The 13,016-nt window shown below is 33.7% G+C and overlaps 2 protein-coding genes across 2 annotated transcripts; both read left to right on the top strand.

Moving 5' to 3' along the window:
- Positions 1–1,597: 1,597 nt before the first annotated feature.
- LOC128204782 (C-type lectin domain family 10 member A-like) lies at positions 1,598–3,720 on the top strand. The gene is made up of 4 exons (XM_052906187.1): positions 1,598–1,678; positions 2,698–2,798; positions 3,133–3,223; positions 3,680–3,720. The coding sequence occupies exons 1-4, from the start codon at positions 1,627–1,629 to the stop codon at positions 3,718–3,720; spliced, it is 285 nt and encodes a 94-aa protein (XP_052762147.1). The 5' UTR covers positions 1,598–1,626.
- Positions 3,721–6,063: 2,343 nt separating this feature from the next.
- LOC128204781 (asialoglycoprotein receptor 2-like) lies at positions 6,064–9,413 on the top strand. Its single transcript, XM_052906185.1, has 4 exons — positions 6,064–6,144; positions 7,164–7,264; positions 7,599–7,689; positions 9,289–9,413. The coding sequence occupies exons 1-4, from the start codon at positions 6,093–6,095 to the stop codon at positions 9,411–9,413; spliced, it is 369 nt and encodes a 122-aa protein (XP_052762145.1). The 5' UTR covers positions 6,064–6,092.
- The last annotated feature ends 3,603 nt before the right edge of the window (positions 9,414–13,016 follow it).

Below are 13,016 nucleotides of genomic sequence, written 5' to 3'. Positions count from 1 at the left end.
TATATTAATTACCCATAATATATCCAGTGCAATACTGCAGTATAAATCTCTTCTTATTTCCAGTCTTATGAAGAATCATTTCGCGATGTTAACATGACGTCATAAAGCAAAACTGTGTGTGATTAAAATGTCATTTATAATGAAAGCATGATTCGAATATATTAACCAGAAAAGTATTTGATAAAAGGGTCGTTAGTACTGCGTTTTAATTCGGAATGTCGTGTAACGGTCCGCTGTAGGCGGCGTATTAGTGTAACGGTCCGCTGTAGGCGGAGAATTTGCCTTTAAAGTATAAATTTGCGTTATAGACGGAAGGACGTTCACAGTACGTATGTTAACTTGGTTGGTAATATGCAAATTAGCAAAGCCCGGGCTCTGTGTGGATAGAAAATTTACTGTATATAAAAACCAGCGGACACCTTCAGGGTCCATCATGCTTTTCTCTGAAGGTATCTGTTGGCGTTTGTTTGACGTAACACGTAACAGTCGTATTAGACTTTCGTGGTTTCAATCACTCTGCTTGCTCCTCGTCAAAACCGATTTAAATCTAGAACTGATCCATCCGCGTCAAAAACATCCTACCGGAGCATAACAATGATTGCTTGAAAATATGTTTTCTAAATAAAATTATTTATTTTGAAATACAGAAACTAGTATTAGATTGCATTTATGCTCAATGTTATATTGAAATTAAGCAAAGCGTTTAAAGAGAATTTACAAATAATTTTGTCTGTTAATTAATTATTATACCAATTTAAATTATTAAAACAAAATGATGCCGTATAACATGCGAACACATCAAAACGACAACAAATAAATAACAATGAAAGCATTTTTAAAGTATGATGCCAATACTTATATTTTAATCTGTTCTCTAAACATAACAATGCAGATTTCATTCAATACAAAATGACATTTCGGTTTCCAAAAAAAAATGTCATAAAATCCACCAACAAGTTATATAAAAATGTAATATCAAACCGTACAAAGTGGTTGAAGTAGTTTATAGGCTAGCAATTCAAAATATGTTTAAGCAAGGCACACACTTTTCAAAACAGTCTGTAAAACGGAAAACAAAATGGCTGCCTTTTAATATAATTTGCCGCTTTCTCATATTAGGGCGACTTTCGACAGCCAATTAAATTGGTCCGTTCCTCAAATCCCCGATGCAAAGCGAGTTATGTGACCAATCAAAACGTCGGAATCCCTTATTGGCCGACTTTGGTCGATAGTAAGGTTATAGTTTATTAATAAATTTATATAACAAGCACTCGGAAATCTTGCTAGCCTTAACTTTATTGTAAATATAAACACAAAAAATGCAATAAAATTCATATTATGGTTTATAAAATATTTCACTACTTGTTTTCTTATTGATATATATATGCTTCAAAACTGCAGTAAATATATGATATTTGAGGGTTTTTCTTTCGAAGACCTAAAACCTACAATCAGTACGCAAATGACACCACATATAGATTCAATTAAGCATGATATGTGGCTCCTTATCGCGTCACTTGTAATGATTTGAAGCTTGAACTACAAGTCCGATTTGTTTTATCAGAACCGGCTTTAAACGCTTACATAACACATTGTTCGTAGACTGACGTGCAATAAGCACCAACTATGTTGCAATTATACATACTTGCATGTATTACTGGATTGCAGAGTATACAAGGTAGGTGATCTACAGCTAAACTTTGTTACAAATTACCTGAAACAATATGATTTTTTAAAATTATAGAAATAAAAAAGTATCGAGGCGGTAGAGAGGGCTTGATAATAAAACGTTTTAGTATGTCTTCTATTTTATTTAAAAGACTATGGTATATTCCTGGTCGTTAACTTAAGATTTGAATGTTTTGTGACGGGTGGGAGAGGAGAGCACAAAGAGGTGTTGACTCTTAAATTCTTTATTGCAGAATGTACAGGATATCTGATAATCAGTTCCGGTTTATCTAAAAGATCTATAAACAAGCGCGTATGATGCTTTTATATAATACACGATATTACAACAAAAATAATTCTGGCTGAATCATGAATTTAACAATGGTCATTCGCAAAATGTTCTGGTGTGTAAAAGATTTTAGTAAAATTAAGAAGGAAAACGTTATCAGTTATTTATTTTAAGCCGTTTTTCGTTCAAAACTATCCAATAAACATCGTCTTGATGCTTGTTGGATATATAAAAAGCTATATTGAGAAGTTAGTGACTTGTGAATTTTCATGTACCTTTATTCAAAGCAAACAAGTTAACAACAGGACATACTGATGTCGGGCATCTAGCATCTCAAACTAATCGTTCTCGTGTTGCACTTTGAATGGAAAATGTTTTTGAACTCAATTCTGTAGAATAAAACATGAAATGTAATTAATTGCAATAAGTTTGTGCTTTGATACATCCTACTCAATTTTGAATTCTGGCGGCTCCTTAACTCGCTATTTAGGAAATAATACTGCTTATGTAAGCCGATACTAAGGAGTCGTTGGTCAGCCGTATTTTATCATTACTGTCAATGAACACCTTCAATTAAACGATAAAACTATTTTTAAACATGGGTTCGATTTTCTGCCTCTTAAGTATTGTCCTCCAGTAATTTATAGGTGAAAATGCAAATATTATTTATAAACCTTCAATGTTTAACGAAACGTTATTTATCATCAGTATACTTAATGTTTGTGTCATATTTCTACTAGGGGAGAAGTACACACTATGCCCAAACGGATGGCTGGCAAACGAGGGGTCTTGCTACTGGTTTGGACATATTGATAACCCAATGGCTTATACTACGGCTGAGGTAAGTACTAGCCATAAATTTAAGCGTATTTAAAATGGTTGGAGAATTGTGATATTTACCTTGAATTTTCAGTTGGCTTCTGATTTCTCTGACCGTTCCATGGTGGTAAGCCGATAAGCTCAGCATGTTTTGATAAGATATATTTGTATGTCATTTGTCGATTGTCTGTTTCTTGTGTTTTTAAACAAGATTACAAATGATATTTTGTTTGACCTGTCCCTGATGTTTTGATTGTATAAATTATTTGACTGATATATCGATAGCAGCTGTGCATTGAACAGCGATTGTTGTTTGTTTATTTCCACTATTTAAAGCTTAAATCTATCACACCCAGGAATACTGCCGTCACCATAACAGTCATCTTGTGCATGTGAACGACTCTGCAGAGAATGACTTTCTGAAGGATCGAATGAGAGAATTAAGAGGTATGTAATAATAGAACGGAAATGCTCATACTATCATCCAATAATAGGTGAAGATGTCGCTTAATTTTGAATCATAGATATGTATTGATAAAGACAACTTCAATCATGTGTAATATGTTGTTACTGTTTTATGACGCTGTGTGTTTCTCGATTAGTTCATGTTATCCTTAACCTTGTACCTCTAAACAGGGTCTACATAAACTGTTTGGCTACTGTGTCTGTGCATGCCGTTTCCATTGTATCTTAGACAAGGTAACAAACACCCAAGCAAAGCTAAAACATAATAGATTTATGATAAAATTTTAACTTAACAGGCTCTCATTTTTGGATGGGATTGACGGATGAGTTAACTGAGGGACATTGGATGTGGTCTGACACGAATACTGCGGCAATATTTCTAGGTACGTTGCAGCGGTACAGTTATAAATTTGTTATGTAATTTTACAACCAATTTAGGTCGATTACGTCTACCGAGGCCAGCACCATGGATGTTGTAATCTGGACGTAAATTGAAGACATTAATTTTTCAATACCTTTAATTAAACAGGTCAAACGACCTTTTTCAATATCACATGGACGAACAATTAAACTTAAAGCATATGAATGAATAATCATAAAATAATAAAACAAAATATGTTCGTTTAAATTCTAAGGAAGTTTATGCATTACCTATCATAACTGCGTTGCCGTAAACGTGAATCTGTTAAACTCTCATTAGTGATGGATTTCAAAAAGCTAAAATAATATCCACCAATTTAAAAAAATACAAATCCTTGACATGTGTTTGAAGAGATATTCATCTTGCATCTGCACCTCACTTTCAATATTTTAAAATTACAACTTATTAGGCTTTTATTGTGCGTTTTTGTTTTTATCCAAAATGCTATCACATTCCATGCGAACTTTGCTTTTGATGGGAAAACATTAATATAGTAACAAATCTCCTACTCTTTTTTATACCATCTTGAAACTTCAGTCAAATGCTGCATACCCATGACTTATAAATACACGATGTATTTCTTCAGTAATATCGATTGACCTGATAGGTATAAGGACACTACAGTGTTGGTAAAACAAAACATGTTTTTAAATACGAACAAGAGGGCCATCATGGTCCTAAGACGCTCACCTAAGCAAAGGGCCACAACTCTGTGATAAAACATCAATGATGTTATTGTAATATGGTTCTATAGGCCTTATTAAACATCCATGAAATACAATTTAAGGTGTTAACGGCATTACTTATATTAATTACCCATAATATATCCAGTGCAATACTGCAGTATAAATCTCTTCTTATTTCCAGTCTTATGAAGAATCATTTCGCGATGTTAACATGACGTCATAAAGCAAAACTGTGTGTGATTAAAATGTCATTTATAATGAAAGCATGATTCGAATATATTAACCAGAAAAGTATTTGATAAAAGGGTCGTTAGTACTGCGTTTTAATTCGGAATGTCGTGTAACGGTCCGCTGTAGGCGGCGTATTAGTGTAACGGTCCGCTGTAGGCGGAGAATTTGCCTTTAAAGTATAAATTTGCGTTATAGACGGAAGGACGTTCACAGTACGTATGTTAACTTGGTTGGTAATATGCAAATTAGCAAAGCCCGGGCTCTGTGTGGATAGAAAATTTACTGTATATAAAAACCAGCGGACACCTTCAGGGTCCATCATGCTTTTCTCTGAAGGTATCTGTTGGCGTTTGTTTGACGTAACACGTAACAGTCGTATTAGACTTTCGTGGTTTCAATCACTCTGCTTGCTCCTCGTCAAAACCGATTTAAATCTAGAACTGATCCATCCGCGTCAAAAACATCCTACCGGAGCATAACAATGATTGCTTGAAAATATGTTTTCTAAATAAAATTATTTATTTTGAAATACAGAAACTAGTATTAGATTGCATTTATGCTCAATGTTATATTGAAATTAAGCAAAGCGTTTAAAGAGAATTTACAAATAATTTTGTCTGTTAATTAATTATTATACCAATTTAAATTATTAAAACAAAATGATGCCGTATAACATGCGAACACATCAAAACGACAACAAATAAATAACAATGAAAGCATTTTTAAAGTATGATGCCAATACTTATATTTTAATCTGTTCTCTAAACATAACAATGCAGATTTCATTCAATACAAAATGACATTTCGGTTTCCAAAAAAAAATGTCATAAAATCCACCAACAAGTTATATAAAAATGTAATATCAAACCGTACAAAGTGGTTGAAGTAGTTTATAGGCTAGCAATTCAAAATATGTTTAAGCAAGGCACACACTTTTCAAAACAGTCTGTAAAACGGAAAACAAAATGGCTGCCTTTTAATATAATTTGCCGCTTTCTCATATTAGGGCGACTTTCGACAGCCAATTAAATTGGTCCGTTCCTCAAATCCCCGATGCAAAGCGAGTTATGTGACCAATCAAAACGTCGGAATCCCTTATTGGCCGACTTTGGTCGATAGTAAGGTTATAGTTTATTAATAAATTTATATAACAAGCACTCGGAAATCTTGCTAGCCTTAACTTTATTGTAAATATAAACACAAAAAATGCAATAAAATTCATATTATGGTTTATAAAATATTTCACTACTTGTTTTCTTATTGATATATATATGCTTCAAAACTGCAGTAAATATATGATATTTGAGGGTTTTTCTTTCGAAGACCTAAAACCTACAATCAGTACGCAAATGACACCACATATAGATTCAATTAAGCATGATATGTGGCTCCTTATCGCGTCACTTGTAATGATTTGAAGCTTGAACTACAAGTCCGATTTGTTTTATCAGAACCGGCTTTAAACGCTTACATAACACATTGTTCGTAGACTGACGTGCAATAAGCACCAACTATGTTGCAATTATACATACTTGCATGTATTACTGGATTGCAGAGTATACAAGGTAGGTGATCTACAGCTAAACTTTGTTACAAATTACCTGAAACAATATGATTTTTTAAAATTATAGAAATAAAAAAGTATCGAGGCGGTAGAGAGGGCTTGATAATAAAACGTTTTAGTATGTCTTCTATTTTATTTAAAAGACTATGGTATATTCCTGGTCGTTAACTTAAGATTTGAATGTTTTGTGACGGGTGGGAGAGGAGAGCACAAAGAGGTGTTGACTCTTAAATTCTTTATTGCAGAATGTACAGGATATCTGATAATCAGTTCCGGTTTATCTAAAAGATCTATAAACAAGCGCGTATGATGCTTTTATATAATACACGATATTACAACAAAAATAATTCTGGCTGAATCATGAATTTAACAATGGTCATTCGCAAAATGTTCTGGTGTGTAAAAGATTTTAGTAAAATTAAGAAGGAAAACGTTATCAGTTATTTATTTTAAGCCGTTTTTCGTTCAAAACTATCCAATAAACATCGTCTTGATGCTTGTTGGATATATAAAAAGCTATATTGAGAAGTTAGTGACTTGTGAATTTTCATGTACCTTTATTCAAAGCAAACAAGTTAACAACAGGACATACTGATGTCGGGCATCTAGCATCTCAAACTAATCGTTCTCGTGTTGCACTTTGAATGGAAAATGTTTTTGAACTCAATTCTGTAGAATAAAACATGAAATGTAATTAATTGCAATAAGTTTGTGCTTTGATACATCCTACTCAATTTTGAATTCTGGCGGCTCCTTAACTCGCTATTTAGGAAATAATACTGCTTATGTAAGCCGATACTAAGGAGTCGTTGGTCAGCCGTATTTTATCATTACTGTCAATGAACACCTTCAATTAAACGATAAAACTATTTTTAAACATGGGTTCGATTTTCTGCCTCTTAAGTATTGTCCTCCAGTAATTTATAGGTGAAAATGCAAATATTATTTATAAACCTTCAATGTTTAACGAAACGTTATTTATCATCAGTATACTTAATGTTTGTGTCATATTTCTACTAGGGGAGAAGTACACACTATGCCCAAACGGATGGCTGGCAAACGAGGGGTCTTGCTACTGGTTTGGACATATTGATAACCCAATGGCTTATACTACGGCTGAGGTAAGTACTAGCCATAAATTTAAGCGTATTTAAAATGGTTGGAGAATTGTGATATTTACCTTGAATTTTCAGTTGGCTTCTGATTTCTCTGACCGTTCCATGGTGGTAAGCCGATAAGCTCAGCATGTTTTGATAAGATATATTTGTATGTCATTTGTCGATTGTCTGTTTCTTGTGTTTTTAAACAAGATTACAAATGATATTTTGTTTGACCTGTCCCTGATGTTTTGATTGTATAAATTATTTGACTGATATATCGATAGCAGCTGTGCATTGAACAGCGATTGTTGTTTGTTTATTTCCACTATTTAAAGCTTAAATCTATCACACCCAGGAATACTGCCGTCACCATAACAGTCATCTTGTGCATGTGAACGACTCTGCAGAGAATGACTTTCTGAAGGATCGAATGAGAGAATTAAGAGGTATGTAATAATAGAACGGAAATGCTCATACTATCATCCAATAATAGGTGAAGATGTCGCTTAATTTTGAATCATAGATATGTATTGATAAAGACAACTTCAATCATGTGTAATATGTTGTTACTGTTTTATGACGCTGTGTGTTTCTCGATTAGTTCATGTTATCCTTAACCTTGTACCTCTAAACAGGGTCTACATAAACTGTTTGGCTACTGTGTCTGTGCATGCCGTTTCCATTGTATCTTAGACAAGGTAACAAACACCCAAGCAAAGCTAAAACATAATAGATTTATGATAAAATTTTAACTTAACAGGCTCTCATTTTTGGATGGGATTGACGGATGAGTTAACTGAGGGACATTGGATGTGGTCTGACACGAATACTGCGGCAATATTTCTAGGTACGTTGCAGCGGTACAGTTATAAATTTGTTATGTAATTTTACAACCAATTTAGGTCGATTACGTCTACCGAGGCCAGCACCATGGATGTTGTAATCTGGACGTAAATTGAAGACATTAATTTTTCAATACCTTTAATTAAACAGGTCAAACGACCTTTTTCAATATCACATGGACGAACAATTAAACTTAAAGCATATGAATGAATAATCATAAAATAATAAAACAAAATATGTTCGTTTAAATTCTAAGGAAGTTTATGCATTACCTATCATAACTGCGTTGCCGTAAACGTGAATCTGTTAAACTCTCATTAGTGATGGATTTCAAAAAGCTAAAATAATATCCACCAATTTAAAAAAATACAAATCCTTGACATGTGTTTGAAGAGATATTCATCTTGCATCTGCACCTCACTTTCAATATTTTAAAATTACAACTTATTAGGCTTTTATTGTGCGTTTTTGTTTTTATCCAAAATGCTATCACATTCCATGCGAACTTTGCTTTTGATGGGAAAACATTAATATAGTAACAAATCTCCTACTCTTTTTTATACCATCTTGAAACTTCAGTCAAATGCTGCATACCCATGACTTATAAATACACGATGTATTTCTTCAGTAATATCGATTGACCTGATAGGTATAAGGACACTACAGTGTTGGTAAAACAAAACATGTTTTTAAATACGAACAAGAGGGCCATCATGGTCCTAAGACGCTCACCTAAGCAAAGGGCCACAACTCTGTGATAAAACATCAATGAAAATGTTGCAATTTAAACATATCTTTACTGATGACGATGCCTTGTTATATTTGTAAAGGGTCATTCAATGAAGCTACCTGTAAAGTGTCATTGAATTTTGCCTGGTAGTTTCAGAGATGTTTTTTAAAGCAAAACAGTAAGTCGGCCATTTTTTTGTTGTTGTTGATCAATCGCAACCCCTTGTTGTATTTTTGTAGAGGGTCACCCAAGGAAGCTTCCTGTGAAATGTCATTGAAATTTGCCAGGTAGTTTCAGAGGAGATGTTTTTTCAAGCAATTGTTGACGACGGACAAAGACCGATCACAATAGCTCACCTTGAGCACTTCGTGCTAACGCGGCGGTCCATATACACTTTCGGTGGCTGACTGGCCGGTCCTTATAATGTCATATAACCCTCAGTGATTTTTAATATTTCTTTAATATATTTCAGATTTTCAACCCGGACAAAATGCAAACAACAACGAAGATTGTGCCCTTTTTGACTGGGATTTTGACTTCACATGGGCCGATGTTCACTGCAACTTTCAAACTACACCTCTGTGTGAGAAACCGTGAGTATTTAAAGGGTAATGAACTCCACATTGGAATCCGTTATAATACATATTGACATTTGATAATACATTATTTATATATAGTAACACTTGGACGTGGCTTGGTTATGCATTTTTTTTAAGAAAATTATATATATTTCTATGAAAGAAAAATAGCTATACATATTAAATAAAAGTCGGTCGGTATATCTCCGCGGTGAAATTGGTTCTCGTTGCTGCAAATCAGCACTTAAACGGTTGACAATCTTAAGGCTATTTTTTCAGTTTTTATTTCGCCGATCAACCGAACATCTTTTGACAAATAGAGAGAATTTTGAAAATGATACTGCTCACTCGGTGTTATTCAAAACGATCTTACACTGAAACGAACACTGATCCTTTATTTATTATATTATTTCCGCTAATTAATTAGTGGAAATTCAATTGATATTTTATTTTCCTCAACAATTTGATTTTTTTCTATTTTTTGACATTTTAGCCCACTCTCACTTCAAAATCAATCATCAGCGTTCGTAGGGCTGGGACACAATTTCAACGACGTCATTTCCTATATCAAGTTATACGCGACTTCAAATTTGGCACGTGTTTCTGAAAAAAAATCAATAAATTGTCATTTTATTATCTTTTTAGGTATGTAATAAAAAAAGAAGAAAAAACATATTGGTTTCGAGGGAAGATCGCAATTTGTTTCGGCTCGTCCACACTTATATGAAAAAGCTCACTCGTAGCTATGCAAATCGTGAGGAATAAGCACTCGCTGAAACACTGTAAACATTTTTACAAGAAAATCGGGAAACAAAAACATAAAAAGGGGCTTGGGTGAACGGGAGGTTGCTGTTGTTGGATGAATAGAATGTCGATGTTTGAAATATTTTGTTTTGCTGAAATAAACATCGTTGCGGCATGGTACTAATGTTATGCTGTATAAAACTCGACACATCTTACAGTTGTGTACTGTTACCTACATGATATTCACCAAATTCATCATTTCGTACTGCAATAATGTCAATACGCAAACAATAAGACGGCTTAAAAAACTCAAAATCCGTAAATCAATGGACAGTTGAAGAACATTCCTGTAAAATCGGGGCCATCCGTATCCGACAACAACACTGATCAAAGTGTTATTTTGTTTAGATTAACATAAGACATGCCTGCGACTCAGGACTATTGTGCTGATAGAGTACGATGTATTGAGCCGGTGTAAATATTAAGTAAGTTAAGTGAAAATAGAAAACTAAATTAAGATTTGACTAACTTATATGACGCTAACAGATTGTCAGTACGAATTAGAAACCACAGGATTTGTTTCGCAAATAAGTTATTGAATACGTTTTCACGTTTAAGCAAGATTTACTTGGCATATGTAGGTAAAATAACTGTATTCAAAATCGTTGTAACATAAATCAAACTTAACTTACGGGAACCTACAATTGCTGCTTAATCAATCTGAGACTGAAATAATCTTAATCAGTCGAAAGTTTTTATTTTAAACTAAATTCATTTTGAGAGTAAGTTTACTCATCTTCGTCAAGCCTAAAGAATATTAGAATGAACAACAGGCCCGGATTTCTCGAAACTTATTAAGCTTAACAGGCTTAAGTCGCTTATTTTAATTAGCCAAAATACATACTGAAAATGGATTTTGATAAATGAAAAATGGTTTATTCTGATAATCATACAGATTATTCCTTCATAATTTCTAAAAATTCTTGAATAAGTAAATATAACATTTTATAGAACAACAAAAATAGTGAGATTAGCTTAATCCTGTTATAAAGGACTTAAGAGGTTTCGAGAAATTGGGGCCTGGATTGCAGGTAAACTTTTAGAAGAACACAGTACAGAAAATTTGCAAAGGAAGAAAAAAAAATATGTATTAAAGAGGTCAATACATGGCAGACCCGGGCCGTTGCATGAGAATGGGCCCTTGTGCTCATTATGTCTCTCGACAACGCCTCGAGCCAAATATCACGGTCGTCAGACTTGGCAAAAAGGTTGGTCATGATCAACAAACTACCATTTGGTCGTAAGGTCAGTAGGTCAAAGGTCATGGTCGCGGTGATATTGGACATAGAAAGCTTGTCCGATTGATAACTGCTTGATCCTATGGTCTTCATAAGATGGTCATGGCCAGCAGATGACCTTATTGATTTTGAGGTCAGTATGGCATGACCATTGTCATGTTCGCGTTTACTTGGACACCCCATTACGTCATACCCGATTATCGGTTAAGTAACAGTCTCAATCAGCCACCCTGTTGATTGACACGCGTTGATACACATATGTACAAAATTATAACTTATCAAATCGTCCACTATCAGTCAACTTGGAGTGAGCCATACTATTCCCGCCCGCAGACCGAACGGACAAACGTTTGATTCTGCTGCCGGGGCAACATTAATTCTATGCTGTTATTAAAGAAATAAAATTGATTAATATTTCATGAGGCTATTTTCATTTACAAATGTATAAGATGTTTTTTTTCTCTTTCAAAATATTCAGATTTGTTTTACATATGATTACATCCCAACTGCAACAAATAGGTCTTTTAGGTTGATTATTGGGTGAAAATATATGGATCTTTAATGGACCTTTAGGTTGATTATTAAATCTTAACAAAATATCAGGACAAAATTGGTTGACTGTGATAATTGCATGATTTATTCCTAACTTAAAACAGATTATCTTTTTACTATTGGTTCCAATACATTGAGATCTAGATTATACTGTAAGTCAAGCAATCTTAAGGTATTACTCTGTAATTTTCAAAGCCAGAGCTGCCGATCAAATGTTCCACATATAGGATCTGTCAAGATTTGTCCAATAATACACAGTTTTTTCAACGAGGTTTGAACATCATATCCGGTAACGTGACGTCATATTTCTTGTATGGTCATCATGTCATTAAATGTATAAACATATTCACTTATCTTTAGAAATGGTGTGCACGAGACCAGAAGGAATTATCACGTTTTCCTCTTAACATGTATAGAGAATATGAATAACCATCTTGTATAACCTCTATAACTCCACTTGTGGGTGCAATTTAATTATTTATAAATATGCAACCATATAACATGGTTTTGTATATGAGTAGAGATATACATATATATATGATTGTTCAGTTTTCTCGTTATCAAATGTTGTACCCCAAAAATGCGATTCAAACAATACATCAAAGAAAGGAGAGAGAGTTTTAAAAAATTGAACAGTAAAGGCTTCCTGAACCTCACTTTTGTCCTAAAATTATCATTATTGTCATTTTCAGCTTTTAGGAAAATTTAAGGATTGAGGATTATTTAGTTATTCTTGAAGCGAGTAAACATTTTGTATGAGAACTATCATACATGTTCTGCATAAACTAATATTCTTGTTTCAGATCATATTCAACCAATTGTAGTATTACAAATTGAACAATCAGTATTATTCAAGAGCGCTATAGCAGAAGTGAAAAATTTCAATCACGAGGTTGGCAGGTGACTTGATTGTAATGGTGCACCAGTATTTTATACATTACAACTGGTAGATTATTTGAGTCGCGATCTCTAACCCGTTCTTGGTGTAACATGGAAAGGGTATAAGTTATATAAGGCGATATTGGCGT

The sequence above is a fragment of the Mya arenaria genome, chromosome 10, assembly GCF_026914265.1.
Source record: "Mya arenaria isolate MELC-2E11 chromosome 10, ASM2691426v1".
Taxonomy (NCBI): Eukaryota; Metazoa; Mollusca; class Bivalvia; order Myida; family Myidae; genus Mya; species Mya arenaria.
This window is presented reverse-complemented; position numbering and strand designations above follow the sequence as displayed.

Coding starts and splice junctions, on each gene's coding strand:
- LOC128204782 (XM_052906187.1), top strand. CDS start 1,627: ATGTTGCAATTATACATACTTGCATGTATTACTGGATTGCAGAGTATA. Junction 2,799..3,132: donor TGGCTTATACTACGGCTGAG/GTAAGTACTAGC, acceptor TATCACACCCAG/GAATACTGCCGTCACCATAA. Junction 3,224..3,679: donor TCGAATGAGAGAATTAAGAG/GTATGTAATAAT, acceptor CAACCAATTTAG/GTCGATTACGTCTACCGAGG.
- LOC128204781 (XM_052906185.1), top strand. CDS start 6,093: ATGTTGCAATTATACATACTTGCATGTATTACTGGATTGCAGAGTATA. Junction 7,265..7,598: donor TGGCTTATACTACGGCTGAG/GTAAGTACTAGC, acceptor TATCACACCCAG/GAATACTGCCGTCACCATAA. Junction 7,690..9,288: donor TCGAATGAGAGAATTAAGAG/GTATGTAATAAT, acceptor AATATATTTCAG/ATTTTCAACCCGGACAAAAT.